Source organism: Phoenix dactylifera, unplaced genomic scaffold (assembly GCF_009389715.1).
Source record: "Phoenix dactylifera cultivar Barhee BC4 unplaced genomic scaffold, palm_55x_up_171113_PBpolish2nd_filt_p 000841F, whole genome shotgun sequence".
Classification (NCBI taxonomy): domain Eukaryota; kingdom Viridiplantae; phylum Streptophyta; class Magnoliopsida; order Arecales; family Arecaceae; genus Phoenix; species Phoenix dactylifera.
In genome coordinates this window covers 68558-87657 of record NW_024068206.1, presented here as the reverse complement: position 1 = coordinate 87657, position 19100 = coordinate 68558, and the positions used below count along the sequence as shown (strand labels likewise).

At 38.4% G+C, this 19100-nt stretch overlaps 1 protein-coding gene across 2 annotated transcripts in view; it reads right to left on the bottom strand.

Annotated features, from left to right (window-relative positions):
- LOC103710565 (callose synthase 9) overlaps nucleotides 1-19100 on the bottom strand; it is a 101431-nt gene that overhangs the window by 43875 nt on the left and 38456 nt on the right. For both annotated transcript variants that reach the window (XM_039120610.1, XM_039120611.1), the window contains exons 21-33: nucleotides 16161-16210; nucleotides 15999-16085; nucleotides 15289-15374; nucleotides 15182-15206; nucleotides 7663-7757; nucleotides 7482-7563; nucleotides 7196-7356; nucleotides 6999-7119; nucleotides 5721-5818; nucleotides 5537-5627; nucleotides 5244-5404; nucleotides 5021-5130; nucleotides 2248-2382 (exon numbers count right to left, since the gene is read on the bottom strand). In XM_039120610.1, coding sequence (XP_038976538.1) covers nucleotides 2248-2382; nucleotides 5021-5130; nucleotides 5244-5404; nucleotides 5537-5627; nucleotides 5721-5818; nucleotides 6999-7119; nucleotides 7196-7356; nucleotides 7482-7563; nucleotides 7663-7757; nucleotides 15182-15206; nucleotides 15289-15374; nucleotides 15999-16085; nucleotides 16161-16210 — 1302 coding nt within the window. The remainder of the gene's footprint in view (nucleotides 1-2247; nucleotides 2383-5020; nucleotides 5131-5243; nucleotides 5405-5536; nucleotides 5628-5720; nucleotides 5819-6998; nucleotides 7120-7195; nucleotides 7357-7481; nucleotides 7564-7662; nucleotides 7758-15181; nucleotides 15207-15288; nucleotides 15375-15998; nucleotides 16086-16160; nucleotides 16211-19100) is intronic.

The following is a 19100-nucleotide window of genomic DNA, read 5'->3' as shown; positions in this document are numbered from 1 at the left end:
GAATAATTAACACAAGTACGAACTGGTCTTCGAGAAGTAACCGGCATTTTGGCATCCGATATGGATACAACATAGACATGACATGTGACTTGAAGTACCCGTGTATCCTAGCTAGGAGGCCTAAGCCCCAAATTCCATTTCAACAAGATAGGATCACCAAATGCAAGGTAAAGGAATGCAATACTCACTCCAAGTACTAATTTTGATAATTGGATTATACTCACCATGCTATGTTGTACCTGCCCGAACCGAAAGGTATAGGGCATTCCGTACCATACTGGATCGGTATCGGTACCCAGTACGAGTGGCGTACCGACACTCGGTATGCCAAAAAAATCATATACTGTATCGTACCAACACTGTGCTAATGTGGCACTAGTATGGGGTCCGTTACTGAGACGGCGAACCTTGATTCTCACCAAATCTTGGTTGGTCGAGTGCTCTAGGTTGTTTATAGTGGAGTATACTCATGCACTCCACATGGTGGATTAGGGCGGCAGGATTGATTTGAGGTTGGTCGATCAGATCCAATCAAAAGGATAAATACATGCAATATATAAAGATTAAAGACCAATTTTCTGCATAAACCCATAAAAGAGATAAGAATAATTTAAGGTCCAAATTCAGCCCATAGGACCATCAAACTCAAAACATACATGTGCCATATTAAACATTATTCCCTTTCCTCTTCCTTTTGTTTCCCTTCCACGCTCTCCAGCCAATTCTCTTCTTAATCCGTAGATCGAGGGAGTTAGCGAAATGGACTCATGTCATCCATGGGACCAGTGTTTGTCCATTGCCTCAGCCAACCACAGTGAGAGAACGCCGGTGAAGGAAAATGGGTTGTGTCACAGAAACCAGAATTCATCAGGCAAATTGGGCCTAGAGTCCAAGCTCAGACAACATGTCACCCACATAATCAACAATCCAAAAGCCTCATAAGCCCATGTAGTACATTAAAAGAATTGAATTGTTAAAACTTCCTCCAAATTTCCATACGAGGGTGACTTGAACCCATGAGCACTTGAAGACCAAGACAGTTACCAAATAAAGACACTTAATCCTGAGACATATTTTGAATAGAGCAGTTTCAAAACAAGTACTTCTTAAACAAATTCAAATTATAAGATATGAAAATAGTAATTTTATATTCAACGCATAAATAAAGCCTAATATAGTAATAAAATATAATTCGGATATTTTAGCTTAACCAGTCAAATGGTAGAAAATTTCAAACTTCCTTTATTATTCAACTTAATAAAAGTGGTAGCTCTAGTCTTAAGATTATCTGAAGCGGAAGCAATTGCAAGAGCAGACTCACTCATGGATACAAGGGTGCATGAATGTTTCCAGAGTAGGTTCAATGCCTTAGATGTTTCCTGCTACAACTCTCTACTCTTAAAGTTCTGATGGAAAAATATTTCACGGTTATTCATCTACCATTTTCATTTAAGTTACATTTTTTCAATTTTAAAGCAATATAACTTTCCTTTGGGTTCAAATCTCATGTATCTCACTTCTCATTAGCATCATAAATCATGCAAGTTACACAGCTTAATGTGGTTTTAAAAAATACATATTTCAATGAAATCTATGGTGATCTATTTTGAATAATTTATGCATTTTAATGAGTATTCAGAGTACTCCGATCTTCTTGATTTTTATATACATATTTTCATATATTTAATAGTTTAGGTATTTCTTTACATTTTCTTTTTCTAGCTTTGGCCCACTCTAGAATTTTCCTAAACTGATATCAAATCAATTTTATTATCCAGAAATCAATATCTCCATATGTTTAATCTGAAAGGTTTCATTAAGATGTGCACACTCAACAGCAAATAAGCAAGGAGGCCAAACATAGTTTTTCCTACAAAACTTTTAAAGATATTGTACAAACAAGGTTCCAAGTTATCCCTAGGGGGGTTTCTTCCCTCCCATATCAATTAAAAAAGGGTTCCAAGATAGCCTTGTTACACAAGCTCTTCCACATAACTTTATGCTCTCGTACGTAAATTTCATTTCACCATTGTGCAATTTTGCATACTGCCAATTTATGAACATGTAAAATCGTTGAAATTATAAAAGCATGAAAAGGAGACCAAGTTTCATTATATGTAACAAGAATATGAAAGAATATGTACATAGAGGCCCACTCATCAAATTTTGTTGGAGTAAAATGCATCCATACGACTACAGTTATATGTACATAAAGACAATTACAAGTAGGAAAAAGGTCAGACATACCAGTCCTTGCTAAGGTTTGCCCACGATATGAAGCCCAAACCCGAAGCTCTAAAATATCAGTTGCACTATTCAAAAGTTCAGTCTCTTGTGCATTTTCATCTCTGCCTATCCGAGATAGAAAGTTCTTCCACTCATCTAAGCAAAAAAAAAGAAGAGCAACTCATATTATAATAGATAAAAATAAAAGGCACTTCTATATTGGTAGTAAAAAATATGGAATCTGAACAGCTATAAAACTTTCGCAAACAAATCCCTATATTATGAAAAAAAGATACTCCAATTTCTTGCAAGTATATAATAACCATGGTTTAAAAAACTGCGGAAACGGGACAATATGGGTCTCGGGATATCGAAACAACTGTACTAGTACCATACCGGGTGTACCAGTTTGTATGGATGCATATCATCCGTACCAATGGCTTTCAATTTCTTGAAGTAGACAATTTTGGTACGTGGTGTTAGTACTAGTATGGTGCCAATGGAAAAACAGTACGAGGCTTGGCACAGGTATTTAAAACCTAAATATTAACTCAAACATAGGCATGCCAACAACACAAAAGCAAGGAAATATAAGTTAAAATCCTTTCTCTAGCAATGTAGTTTACCAAAATACGCTATCAATTCCTAAAGGCTACAAAATATAACCTCGCTACGTGATTTATGTAGCTAGGCAGACAAAAGGTATTCCTACATGTCCTCAATGTGCCTCCAGGCAGTAATAAACAGCGAGCACCATTCACATCCTTCATGTGACATAGTTTGTTAAGGACAAACCTATGCTCCATTTGAACAAGAACAAAGCCAAAGGGTCGTAATGAGGAGTTCACAATGATATAATATCATTTACTTGATATTTATTACGTGTGTTGCATTGTCTTGTGGAAAGAGATCAAGAATCTCCATCAAGAGAAACCCAAATCCAACAATATCAGTATAATAATTAACATCTAGATAGAGTCGAAAAAGATATTTTGCATGGACAAATATCTATGACCTAAAGGGGAGGACCCATGTAAGAATTAAGGATTTGTTTTAGCATGAAATGGATATCTCTGTATCTTTTCTTTCTGTATTTTTCTAACTCATATTTATGAGACGATAAAATATGACAAAAGTTATACAACCACGAGGATTTAATCAAGCAAAGCCTCAAGCTAAACTCAAAGGTTCTCTGAGTAAGAACCGTTTGATGATCACTTATTCAATGAATGGATGTAATGACTCAACAAAATCTAGAGAAACATTTGTCCATTGTTCAAACTGAAAGAAATCGTTCTTTCAACAAATCCGAAGATGGATGTCAGTGGGAACTGATGAAATAGATTAGAACAAATACTGAGACAAACTTCAATGAAGGGTTAAGAGTTCAAACCTAGATGAAATAGTTTGTTTTAAAGAAAAGATGAAGGATTTAGATAAGTCATGAAAAAAATTTAATTATTATGAGAAGACCAATTGAATTTCTCTTTTGATCAACAACATTACAAAGATGAAGCCCCTTTAACAAAAACTAAAAAGACCAAATAAATGACGCAATAAACAATAAGCGTGATCCATGCTCACAATTACGAAGAAACACCATAAGAACAATATGCATTTAACATATATCCAGTTCTGCTAGCTTACCTAAATATTTCTCAATACAATCATTTGTTTGAAAGTATTATAATCATAAGAAAGAAATCATCATTAAGATAACATAAATTTTCAAACTAGGAGGTTGGCAACTTTTCACAAGTTGCTCAACAATCAAGAGGATAAGATCCGTTCCTTTTTCTTTGAATGCGAAAACAGCTATTTGACAACATATAGCAAATGGAGTACCATCCATTCAGTGTTTCCTCATCATTAACACCTGATTCTAAGAAAATTCACATTGCTTCATTATGTTCCAATCTGCTCGGCATACCATAGCTACTATGTCCGCACATTTCCAAGAAAATCCCACAACTATATAAATTAGCATTACACACGACACAGTTGAAATAGACCTTTCATTAAACTCATTACTATACATATCAATAAAACCTAAACCATAGAGGGGTTCATGGTTCCAAGGAGAAGGTGAGGGAAAAAGACACTTAAAGCAGCATTACAATGATTGCACTTGCAAGAAAAAATGTGGAAAATCTTATGCAGGCATCAAGTGTAACCCTTAGTGGAAACCATCCAATACAAAGGACTTAAGGTAACCGCCTTACAGTCAGATTCTTACAACCAGAGCCAATTGCCTCATGTCTCGCATGTGTGATAACTAGTCATGAGTGACACCCAAAGACTTACAAAGAAGACCCAGTACATAACTAGAACCCCATACAAGTACCATCCTATTACAATATCAGTATGTTCGGTATAGAGGTTGTTCGGCATATCGACACTCGGTACGCCCTCCATACCACATATTGTTTCAGCACCGGAATGGTATGGTACACCCAATATGCACCAATACCAACCAGTAGGCATACCATGACTAGCAAAGTAATAGCTATTTAAAATGGTGATATACAGGTTCTTTTTTTTTTTTGCTGTCATCAGTCAACGATATCAAAGAAATAAGAACTTAGGGGGAAAAACAACAATAGTGAATGAAAAACTAAATGGACACTGGCAGGATTGGAAGTTATTTAATGCAAAAATAGAATTGGCAAACCAGATCATTAAAAAAGCTGAAAACATCTTTTCTTCCTGTGAAAATTCGTACATTATGAGAACCAAAAATTATGCTTAATTACGTATTCACATGTTCATAACGACAAAAGAAAAGGGAAAAGACCTGGAAAAATCTTTTGGAGGTAAAACAGAATGGATATCCCATCCTCATTCTTCTTCTGGAGTTCAGCCAAGCTATAAAGCACAATCTCAGAGTAATATGGAGTAAAGACACTGCAATGGAAGAAAAGAGAAGAAAAGAAAGGAATAAGAATGAAGACTTCATTAACAATAACAAACTAAAATAGGCATACAATAATAAGATATCAGTAGGATTTGTATTTCACCTGAATGATACCATTTCAGAAACTGGCCTGGCTGGAGGCATTCGCATAAATAGAGAGTTTGTGAAGAACTCTAGCCTACGCCTAGCCTCCAAGTTTTTCGGGATACTCGCAGCAGATTCCTTGATGGTCAACAGTGAATGCAATCTGTCGACCAATGCTTTCTGCATTCATATTATTTAAATGTTAAAAAGCTGAAATAATATTCTAATGTTAATCTAGATGAAAGATGATAACAGCATTATTGGCTATAGACATGTCAAAGCCTAAGGTGAATTCAACAATTTAGAAAATACCAATTCAGGGTCATTGGGCCACTTTATATTGTTGAAGAGGCGACCTTCACCTCTTGCTTTATTTATCTGACTCCAGGCATCAATGTTACCACTTGAAAAAAGAAGAATTAAGCAGTTAGACCCAAAAAAAAAGAAACAAAAAAATATTTGGTTAAGCACAAGTATAAAAAAGTTTGAACCAGACCTCATATCAAGAGTTAGAAAATCATGACGAATCACATCCTCAAGGTCTTGCATAGCCTTGACAGCACCTTTCGTCAATTCAAGTGACTCATCCTTTTTCTAATAAGCAAAACATAAGCAATTAAACTTGCAATAACTGTGTTATGAAGCATTGCAGCAATTATACCAATCAAAGTATCAAACACATTTGTTACACAACATCTTTATAAAATCATCTACAGGAAACAATCCAAAGAGAAACAAACAAGGAAAAGAATATTTCTATTGCACAAACATAGAAGAATCTGCTAAGAAAAAAAGAGTGGATGACTTCATATAACCATGCCTCGCAACAAAGATAAGAATCTACTATTTTTTAGTTTGAACAAGAGCCTTTCTCAAAGAATTTATATAAAACCAATGCACCAGAGAAGAAACCCTAGTTTTGTACAATATGATGATGATAGCCTAGTACAAATTAAAGAGCAGAAATGTAAACAAGGATTTGCCAACAATATATGTCGTTCAGCTACAACAATTTAACTCAGTCATTAAAAACAGAAACTAGTAATAGAAGGACCATCAAGAAACAGCTTAAGAAGTTTTTAGATAATAGTGAGCACCACCTCTGTGACAAATAATTGAATCTGTTCTTCTGTATTTTGAATTTCATTACACAGCACAATTACCTGACTCCACCTCGCAAAATGTAGTAAAATATCAAGCTTCCACATCAAGGAAACAAAGCTTTTTATTCAGACACTAAACTGCTTAGGTATCACATCAGCATCCAAGACCTTTTCCACAAAAAGAGGCACAGATTTGGAGCACAGAACCACCAATTAGAAGATTGAAAATATTGAGCAGACTTTTTACAAGAGGCTGTCAGCCTGACTGACCCACCAATTAGAAGATTGAAAACATTGAGCGGACTTTTTACAAGAGGCTGTCAGCCAGACACTACTACTTCACCAAAGACTAGTGCCAGAGTTCTGGCCATGGGCAACTGAGAGACTTGCAATCAAACTGAGAATACTAATTGGTAGGTGTAGAATAATTCTGACTGATTTTTCGAATTTACCATATGCCTAAACAAAATCTGTAAGCATAAGCAACTGAACTGTTGGCTCTATCCATGATATCCATGTCCTTTTCAATAGTAACATCAGGTTGCGTAGGCCATGGATAGACAACATCCAATGATAATTGTCGTACTCACACCATAACAGAGCATTCTGTAATTGCAAGAAATGAAAAGATTCCATAATCAAGTACTAATAAGCAGAGTGGCCATCCTCACCAGCACGCCGGTCAATGCAGTGATTCTTGAAAATACAAGTGGCAGTTTGCTCAGCTGAAGGTTGGTCAGAAAAATCTTTTTCCTTATACTTTCCTTGATAGCATCATCTACCCTCTCCACCCTATTTTCAATTCCAACTAAGATAGCAACTTACAAAATATGGAAATAGAAGAAAGAAAGAAAGAAAACACACTTACCACATCCATCCTTCCTTCTCCAGTATAGATATTAATATAACCTTAATGCTGTGATAGCACTCCTCAACCGCATATTTCATGTATTCATCCCTAGAAATTCTGAACCAGAGCTCATCCTGTGAATCCTTACACTCAAGTGCAATATCTCTGGCAAGAAATATCTGATCAAATCAAGCACATCATCAACAAAAGTTAGATGAAAGAGAAAAAGAACAATTTACTCCTAATCTTTAATTCAAATTAGAAACACATATCAACAAAACTGGAAACATTCAATCTGACCTACCTTGCTAACAAGCAAAAATAGGGGCCACTGGACCATCGGAAGAATCCCAGAATTTTTGGGCATAACAAGTAAATCCATCTCTCTGCGCACACATAGAAACAGAATTTTTCAGGTAACATCAGATGGAAAATAACAACAACAGGAAAGTATAAGCACTGGTTTAAAATTAGCTGATACTTACAAATTAGTAATATAATCCTCTTCTCGTAATTTTTTTATAATCTCATTCCAGAAGGGAGCAAATCTAGCAGCATCAAACTTATTCAACTCTGCTTCCTTCGATTAGTAATTTTCAAAAGGTTAATGACAGGAACTACTCCTTTCAGACATTGAAAACTAGAATACAACCAAATAGCAGAAAATTGAAAAAGCCACCTCTCCTATTTCCGAAGAAAATACAGAAAAAAGATCTTTCAAAATAGTGACAAGCTATCTAAAGACAGCACAGTGTGTGCGCAACATGTGGAATTTAAGCCCATCAAAAGTACTTAACAAGTTACATAATACAAGAATCAAGTCAAGCCAATAGTCAAACCAGATATTAGAGAATAGCTGCACAGATTGAATTATAAATCACTAGAAAACAATGAAGGGCCACTTATGGCAGCTACATTGATAAAAACCAGAACATCTTGATAACTTTGCAGTAAGATCCGAAACTAAAAACATGGAAATGATCAGCAGGACATTATAAGAGGAAAGCCAGATGGAATAGTGAGGAAGGAAAAAAGACAAGAAAACCGGACGAAGCTGGGGAATGGAATTACCAAGATGAAGATTTCAAGTCTTGTAATTGTTTGACGTTGTTACCTTCAAGAGGAAGAGCAAAGGCAGGAAACGAGTCCCAATATTCACCACACAAAGAGGGACCTCATAAGAATAGATGAAGAAGACACAAAAGTAAAACCTAAAAGAACACCATGGTGAGAAAGCATAACAAAATATAGGAGAAGGGGTCCGGCACCTCCCTTCCATCATCTCAATAGTCTCCCACAAGGTCCGCCAAACCAGGCCGAACCGCCTGGTTCGGCCCGTACCGAGCCAACCCAGTGGAGGACTAGGCCGGTTCACCTGTTTTTTTCGAAACCGACTCCGAACTGGCCGGAACCAGTCCCGAACAAATAGGAGCTGGTCGGAACTGGGCTTGAACCGTCCAGACTCAGTCCGACCGACCGGTTCCGTGCGAAACCAATGCGAGAGTCCGACCGGTTCCGAACCAGCCCCCTCCCCCTCTTTCTTTTGTTGTAAAGACTAGTTGGAAAGGCTAGAGAAACTCGGCTCCATACGCAACCGGTGCGAAAGTCAGACCAGTTCCGAACTCGCCCCCCCTGTTTCTTTTGTTTTAAAGACTGGTTGGAAAGGCCCGAAAAACTTCTCGGGCCTTCCCAACCTATCCGAATACCCCCCTCCCCATGGAAATATGCTGATTTAGCACAATTAAAAGAGGATCCAACCCTAAATTAGGTATGCCACCTCTCCCTTGTCTCATTTTCTCTCCTTTTTTTGGACGCCAAAAATTACCTTGAAATTTGCAAAATAAGGAGAAATTATGCCAAAATTTTTTATTTTGGCTTGATTTTATGATATGTCGTAGATCTATAGATGATCTAGAAGATGACATAAAAATTTTAATTTTTAAATTATATATAATTTTTAAAAATTAAAAATATATTTTTGGATCAAAAAAGGAAAAATAAAATAAAATAAAATTCAAAAAAAATTAAAATCAAAAGCATATTTGGGGCATGCAAGCTACTCTCTAGCTAAATTTGGCATTTATTTATTCGACTATTGATGCGGTCATGCACATAGTGGCCTAGGCCTAAATTTGAAAAAAATTGAGAAATAAGTAGCCTCTGATACATGCCCACGAGCCTAAAAAAATATATGTAGCATCTTTTGTAGGATTCTACAAAGATCTGAACTAAAATTAATTTTTTCAAATTTTTATATTTAAAAATTATTTGTTAATTTCAAAAATAATTAAAAATATATAATTAATACCAAAAATTATGAAAAATTAGTAGCACATAATACATATTTCAGAAGTATTTTCTAAACTAAAAACATACTTTTCCAAATTTATGGCATTTAAATATATTTTTAAATTTAAAAATTATTAAAATATATGAATGACAGTTTTGATGATCATGGATCTAGTGGCTAGAAAGAAAGTGGAGAACATAAGACAACCATTTATGAGATAGCCGCAACCGCAAGGTAGTCTTTGATTCACCGGAGTCCTAGTTTACACATGATAGAGACCACGGTGCACGGTCTGGTAGAGCCAACAAGAATACGATTGCATATAGAAAACGGGCTCCTCGAGATCATTCAGAAGGACATGATGCAGCTGCTGATGACTTCACACATGGAGTAGAATCCATAGACATCAGCTTTTGAGTCATATACTAGATCCTATTACCCGCAACCACAAGCATCCTATAATTCATACGGATATGGATATAGATATGGTGCGTCTGAGGCGTTGTCTTCTGATAGCTACTACCCTACACAGCCTGGAGCATCTTACGGATCAGATTTTGCTGCCGCATCTTCGATTGGACCCTCCAAAGTCGTATATCAGTCAGAGAATACCTCTTAAAGCCAGAGCTTTAGTAAGAGATCTAAGAGTGCTTATAACTTAAAGCGCGTTACTTATGGAATGAACATACAAGACTACAACGCCACTTGATTAGAGCAGTGGGCTAATGTGCCTCTTGACTATGCTAATGATCTAGATATCTACGAGAGGCATCGCCACTCGACAAGATTTTAGATATTGGTATGTATGTTGTACTTTAAATATATATGTAATTGATTGTATTAATTTATATTTTCCACCTCACTAGTTGATTTTAAGATATTTCAAGTTGCTTCTTGTAGCATGCAACATCTCACTAACCATTTTATATTTTGTATCACTTCAAAACAACAAGATGCATCATTTAAGTTAGATTGAAATCTTAGAAACATCAAAAAAAATCCAATTATACTTAAAATTATTGAAAAAGTTGAAAAAAATTAATTACCGATTAATCAAAAATTGAAAAACTTAAAAAAAATGGGCATGTCGGTTCTGACCATATGTCGGTACGGTACCAAACCGATACCGTACCGACCCGCCCGCCGACCGGTATGGATCCAAATACCGGTTCAGCGGACCTTGGTCTCCAAATTTGTTCAGTTAGAATAGATTCTTAAGTCATTTTCCTATACTTTTGTTCTTTTTTAATTTATTGAAGAGCTGAGAGGTCTGAGACATGAAGTTTCCGCTGTTTAGGGCTCAAGATCATCAACGAGGCCAATACAACTTATTGATCCTAGGCACGGAACTGCGCGGGGCAACGAATCTCTCGCGCCTCTCCGGGCGCTTTGCTCCGCACGCAAGCGCTCTGCCTAAGAAGTGCGTGGCCGAAAGGGCCACGGGCGCTTTCCCACCGCAAAAAAAAATGTACAGGTGCGAACCGGCGGGTACACGATCGGTACCAGCCGCTGGAACCAGCCGGTACCAGTTGAGATCGGCCCGAAAACCGCTAGAACCGGTTTCCACGCTGTCCGGCTACCGGTTTCAGGATGGACCAGTCTGTACCGAGCCGAACAGGCCGGTACAGTCCGATTCGGCAGGCCATGGTTCAAGCAATACAGTAAGAACCAAGGTCGGCAGAGCCGTCCCGAACCGGGCAGTTCAGACCGTTCCGAGCCGTTGCCGTAGCCGAAGGAGAAGGAAAGAGAGCAGCGAGGGAGGGAGGAAGAGGAAGAGGTTGGGATGCCAGCGAAAGGTCGGCGGAGGGCGCGGCCGGTTGCCTTATTTCGAATCCGCCGGCCTCCACCGGCCCTTCTCTCTCTTCCTCTCTCCCACGGTACCATGCCCTCGTCCGTACAGGCTCGGCACAGCCCGTACCGGCTCGGCACGGCCCGTATCGATTCGTGCCACCAGAGAACCGATACGGTGCCCGGTACCGGTTCCTCCGATCTTGATAAGAACTTTACATGCTTTTTCATGTTATCATATGGTCATTGTCACGAATTTTAAGTTTATTGGTGTCACTAGCTGGCAAATAGTGTTGCACAATGCATGGCTTAAAGTGTTGACTTTTTCCAGGTAGCACGTACTATGCCAAGCCTGTACCAAGATTTCGCACTAGGTCAACAATAAGCAACAAGCAAGCCACTTGGTATCGCGAGTGGCAGTTCAGCATACATCAATTGGTATTGCTTAATACTATGTGGAAAGGGTTTTGTAGTACTTTTTCTGTTTCTTTTGATTTTTCAGCATACAATGGCACAAATGTGGGACAGGGCACATGCCTTGCAGCATTCATAAATCCTTGCCAACATACAATGGCATACAATGGCATAATGCCTTGCAGCCCCATGACTAGTGCACCCATGCCAGCATTCATAAATCCTTGGCATAATGCCAAATTTTATATAGGTACCTAACACCAAGGTTTTAAATTCCGTAGGACGGGACTGTCCTAGTTTGGGCATGGAGCGAGGCACCCCGCCATCCTGTTCCATTCAGACACTTGGGATAGGAGATGTCCAAAGATGTGACCCTTGGGATAGGGGATGTCCAAAAACGTGCCGATGGAGCGCCGAGACGATGGCGAGACGGTCCTATCTCGACACTCGGGATAGCACCCATCCCAGGATCCCACAGGACATCCCATCCAAATTTGAGACCATGCCTAAAACTATACATTGCACATATTCTGCAGCTACCTACAAAAATATCTAAGAAAGCTTGGATCCTAAAACCATGTCAAAATTTTTGTTTATGTTTTTAGATTATGTTTCTACATAAGCACAAACAGATCTATCTAGCAATTAAACTTAGTACTCAAAGAATATATAATTATACATATCTTGGCATCCCAATTGCAAATCTTTCCATGGAATGACATAACTTTCCGCAAAAATGTGCCGAGTGCCAGCATAATCCGCAGATTTATCTCCTAAATCCAGTCTTCTTAACCTTAAATTCTATTATGCCACAATGTATTATGCCAATTGATTTCCATGCATAGATTAAAAACATTTCCTTGTCCAAACAAAGTGGTCAGCCATGTAGCTAATGTGGCGGGATGAAAACTAGAGTGGATGGCATTGTGCACCAGAGTATTTCAAAAGCATGTTGAGACAAGTATTTAGACAAAAGTAATTAGAGACATAATTAGCATGAGAGCGCTTGTGCATAAACTAGTTACTCAAGGAGATGACTCTTTTGATCCAGTAATTAAAAAGTAATACTTTTCAATGAACCAAGAATCAAACAGCCAAAAAATCAAGGATCTTGCAAAATGGGATCTACTATCTAAAGATTCAACATTTGCCAGAACATACATACAAAAAATATAGTTGGAGACCAAGGTTCGCCATATTGGTACCATACCCCGTACCGATACCACACTAGCATAGTGTCGATACGGTACGAAATTTTTTTTGACGTACCGAGGGTCGGTACAGCACCAGTATTGATGCCGATACCGAACCGATACGGTACGTCTGGTACCGTCCGATTTGGTACAGTACGGCATACCATGTTGAAGACACAAGGTTCAATCCTACAATATATGCAACAAAATCCCCAACAATATGAAGATCAAAATTCATGAAACGATCAGCCATTAAAGTTATTTATAGTGGGACCTACCCATGGTTTGCTGAACCGGCCCGCACCGTCCAGTTCAGCATGTACCGTACAGATACCGGCGCCTACCAGTACGGTCCAGCCATGGAAAACAGTTCCAGAACCAATCGGTTCCCGCCGCGTACCAGTGCTAACCGGACAGATTCGCACCGGCCCGCATGCGCAAGCGCGGTTCCCCGAGCTGGGCAGTGCGCCCGCGTAGGTGCTGAGCAGAGCGCCCGCGTGGGCGCGAGCAGGGAACCAAGCGCGGTTCCCCGCACGGGGCATTTAATGCCACTCTGTGGCATTTAACGCGGTGGGCGCGCATCCGCATGTGCTACGCGCTTCGCAGAATTTTTTTCGCGAGCGCACTACCAATTCGGTACCGGGTCAAACCGGTCCGATAGGCGACCAATACGCCTACCGATATCGGTACGGTGTACCTTGAACCTACCACAAAAAGTCAGGAACTGATTAAAGGACCAGATGATCAAGAGCTAGGATATCTAGTGCAACAATATGTTGCATGACCTAGGTATCAAACCAACTACAAAGTGCGGCCCGGTGGATGAGGCACCCACCATTGCAGTGTTTGAGGTGGGTCAGATGTGCACGACCTTACCCCCGCGCGTCAATAAGTTGTTTCCATGTTTTGAACCCTGCGACCTCCAGGTCCCAATGCAGCAACCTTACAGTTGCGTCAAGGCTCACCCTCTAGGTATTAAACCAACTATAAGAATAAAAATCCAATATAATGACTTAATCATATGTCACATGACTTATTGCGGATTCGGATCAGCCAACAGTGAGATCTGATGGTCTGATAAGCGATGCAATTTTCTCTCCATCATCAAATCGTGGCAACCTAATATAGTAAAACATAAAGATCTACAATACATGGGTGTTAGAATTATGTGCATTTCTAGGAGAAAAAAGCATCTAAACCCTAAATACTTGGATACACAGACTCGGCCAAAAAGGGTCCAGACTCCAGAAATTAGGAGAGACTATATGGGCGCTTGGTGCATGAAACAGTGCTGTCAAACAGAGTCACAAAGACAACATCACAATCAAGATAAACAAGTTACATCTAGATAGCGATGAAAGCTAATTGAATTAGAATTAAAAGGCGACGTGATGAGACTTTTTTCTTTGTATAAATAAACCACAGAAGGCCATTTTTGAATACCCATTGTTTTCTAAAGCATTCATTCAGGGCATATCACATATGCAGTATTTAAAGGCACAAAAGGCATGGTCGATGGAGAGCCTAACGTTTCAGGAAACACATAATTCTAGGACATATATGGCATTTAGAAATTCTCAGGGCAAGCTGACAAGAAAAAGTTATTAAGAAGTATGGAGTATAGTTGGTATGGAGCAATTATGGCATGGAATCAAGTACCAAGAAAGAATATTCCCTTCTCACTTTTTTTATAGGCAATAGGAAATAAAGTGAAAAGTCAATTAACTGTTGGAGTGCAGCCCATATTTGTTTATAAAGGGCAAGCTCCCTTTTGTAACCTGGCAAGTGGCAATTGCAGTATATAGGTAATGATGTACAGATATTGATACTTGTCCAAGACCCATACTAATGCTATGTAAAGAGTACAAAGCAACATATCAAACATTCAACACTTTGCTACTCAATCATTTGTCCATGAGAGTTAATGAAAAACATGATAAGTAAAAATACAAATAATATGTTTGATACACCAAGGAAGTAAGGAACATAAAGACATGTATAACTTTTGAATTCTCGTGTCAACAATGATGCACCAAATAATGAAGGAATGGTGCTGAGTAAACAAATGGCAAACTGGATGAGAATAACCCACAAAAAGATCGTATGTACCAGAGAGAGATCCTTTTTTAATAAGATGAACAGGAAAGCAGCTCATAATCAGACAGAAGATCATAACTTTAACCAAAAAACTTGATCATATCTATAGCTGATAATTGGCATACAAAATATAAGTTTTTATTAAAGGCTTACAATGAAAAACACAACAACAACCAAAATTAGATGATTGAAAAAACACGGACTTCCAAATTTTTTCTTTACCTGACCAGAGGAACGTAGCAGCCTCCTGTGAAAAGAATCAGACTAACATTCAGAGAAAATTAGAAGAAATAAAAGAATGATAAAGTGAAACCTCAAACATTTAATACCTTTTGGGAAGACCAACATGAAGTTTGTCCATAAATGCTTCAGGAAACTTCTCAAAAAGTTGGTGGACAGCTTTCACAGATCTAATCTGAAGAATAGACCAGGTTGGGAAAAACAATGCAATTGAGCGGAGATCAGTCCAGTTTAAGAGGAAGGACAAAAACTTTAAAAAAAATCACATCAAGAAATAATGCCCGCTAAATTGATCTGCTAACCAGATCATCAGTGTATTGGAATTATTTTCAAAAAAAAGTAAGGTATCAGGACCATGAGATTAACCTTAATGAAAATGGATGTGCATGCATGTTGGATGTTCTCTTAAGCATAATTTCACACTTCAAGACCAAATCAAATGAATAATTACAATGAATCACAACAAATTTGTGCTTGGATATGCGCATGAAAAGGAGATCAAAACACAAGGACAGGAAGTAAGGTACTTGGTATCGCTAAACTCAGAACCACTACATGTACCTCTCCTCAAGTCTAGAGGAACTCATGGGCTCAAATCAGGTTGAAGTGCTACAGAACTTCTGTATCATTACATGCGAAACTGTTAGAGGCAATTCTCACATGGCATGGATAGAGTTGGGGCTCATGAACCATTTGCTTTCTAACTTGAGAGGTCATCAGGTTTTAAAGAATAAAATGCTTGACAGAAATTTCCAGTTAAAATAATCATATGTATAATTTCATATTTAAATAGATATACCTCCCCCAAGCGATCTCGAGCCCCAAGTAAGAACCCATAGACAGCCGAAAATATGGTGTAGAACACATAAATATCCAAAAGGTAAATCTGCAAAATAGATTTACATTATAATCTGCAATGTAAGGAATAGAAAGTTGGGGGGAGATGTTGAGGAAGACTCACTGAAACAACTGGTGCCCATAAACTAAGAACTGTCAGTGCATTATGGTTATCTGCAGCCAACAGAACCAATTAAAGAATACATCATAATAGATCAATTAAATCAATAAAAACACAAATTGTAACAATACCATTCCGCATATTCAAAAGTAATTAAGGAATCAGATCACAACGTAGGTAGCAAAATAACTTTAAAATCAGATAAATGTCTCAAAACATAAAGATGAAAGCACCATCTTGTAACAACACTATCATGTTATACAAGAATAACCTCCCACACAAGTTTCATAAATGATAAACAACTAAAAAGTAATGCTTCAACGATGTAGTGAACACTGAGAACATAAAGGATCGCATTTACAAGATATATATGAGATAGAGATTTTGTAACTAAAGGAAAAAAGAGGCAACAGCAAAAAATTTATAGATGCTTCAATCTAAATTGAAAAAACCATTGCAGCACGCAATGCAGATAACCTAGTCAAGGAAAAGCTGAATTCAAGAATTGCATTAAGTTCATCATATCCATGCCAACCTTCACATGGTACCCAAATAACTCATCAGACATGAGCAGCAAATATTTGATAATCAAAGTTTTACGTGCCAACCACGGTCAGAGAAACTGGTACCGGGCACCGTACCGGTTCCCCAATGGAACGAGTCGGTACAGGCCATGTCAGGCCCATACTAATAGAAAACCGCCAGAACCGGAGAAGAGAAAGAGAGAGCGAGCTGGGGAGGGAGGGAGGGAGGGAGGGAGAAGAAGCAGTGGCAGACACCGACGGAGGGCCATGGCGGGCAGCGAAAGAAATAGGGGATGCGGCCGCGGCCTCCCCCCCCCCCCGGGGCTCTCTGCCGCCGCTCGTTCTCCCTCCCCAGCTCGCTCTCTTCCTCTTTTCCTTCTTCGGCTCCGGCAGCGAGCTGTTTTCAATGGTGGAACCATACCGGTGAAACACTAGTACGGCTCGGAATGGGCGGAACCGACCAGTTCAGCTCGGTTCCGCATTCCATGGTGCCAACCCACATTAGTTCTCTTTTTTTTGCCTGTTGAATTTGGAGTTCATGAACTCAAAAGGGAGTGCTTCCTTATTTCATGTAATATCTTAAGTAAACAAAATTAAAAGGAAAGAAAAGGCCATTTACTTCATTGCATCTAAACAAGTTTGCTCATCACCTGTTTGTCTACAAAATTCTAAATGTAGAGACCCAGACTTAACATATGTAACCCAACAACCATCTAAATCTTCACTTCAACTGATCTTACCAACCAGCCTACTTAGCTGGTGGAGGAACCAACCTAGTGAAGTAGGCTTGACATAAACCTGAATTGTCTCACCTTGCCAACAAACAAAGGATAGGAGGGTAACACAAGGGAGAAAGGGAATAGGAAATCTTACCTAGAAAAATAGGATGATGATGACGACGACGATGACAACGACGACGACAACGACAATCAAGGGAAATTCGGACAAGATTCTTCCTGGTTTCTTTTGCAAGAACTATAAGTAGCTTCTATGTGTTTCCTGAATTTACGCTTTTAAGTTTTCTAATCAATCTCAAGCTTGTATTTCATTTCTCAATAATTAGGCCCTCTTTCATATTGAGATTGGAGGGCCAAAAATTGATTTGATGACTTTGAGGTGCTTGGTAGACATTTTGAAACAACTTTCTACCCCCTCCAAAAGCTAAAAAAAAGTCTACTAGAGCAACGTAATGAAATATAAGATGAAAATTCTGAAAAGAGAAAAATGCCCATATTAATTCTACATTACATAACAAAACATAATGTAATGCAATGTAATATAACGGTAATGTAATATAATAATATATTATTATAATATTGTATCATATAATATTATTATAATGAAATATTATAATACAATAAAACAATATTATTATGTCGTATAATATAATTATATAATATAAAATCATATAATAATATGATATTACATAATATAATATAACATCAAAAAATTTATATAATATAATTATTTTGTATGGCATTGCATAGTATTATATTATAACAAAAATAACAATATCATTATAATGAGATAAACTTGGCTACAATAAAGTGGATCTTTACAAGGATTCAGTCAAGTCTAGATCTGATGATGGGGTCCCACATCAATCATTCAACCCATTAGATGTATCTACTACCTTTAAACTATTTACACAGCAAAATCATGTGATTTGAAAATCCCCAGCCTATGCATCAAATAATCAAAATATTAGACAATTTGAATAACACGAAACAATAAATCTATTTTTTACCACTCAATACAAAGGCTAGAAGTCTCCAAATCAAATAATTTTTTATATGTAAGCAGTTTAGAAGTAGTATGTGAGGCCTGGCCCATTGGCCAGTCTATTACTAAGATGGCCTAGCTCCCCTAAGGCATGCATTATCCAAGTCAAAAGAGGAGACCGACTCCGGTTCCTCCTTGACTCCGCCGGAGGCTAAGAAACCCTAGCCCCCATCACTAATGAATCCCCGCTTCCACCCCTTTAGTGCACCACCAGTCCTCTCTCTCTCTCTCTCTTTCCTCTCTCTTCTCTACTCTCAGAAAACACTTAGCTTGTGCTGCCTTACTCGAGAACTCGTCGAACCGAGGTGCCACTATTAGCCACACTAAGACCCTCTCTCCTTCCCATGCATTTAACATCCATCAGCCTGATTTCATCGTGAAATAGCCAAATATCACATAGATTGCCATCTCTAATTTAACGATAGCCACCTCCCCTATTTTCATGACCATAAAACCCCTTCAATCACTGGATGAGCCCCACCTTCACTACCCTTCATGACCAGGCATTGGGACCCAGTCAACGACGAGCAAGACGAGACTCAATCGACGCCAAGCCCCCTTTGATCCTAAATTTTCAGTCGAGCTGCTTTCCTTTCTTCTCTTTCTCGTTCCCCCGCTACCACCACTATCACTAGCC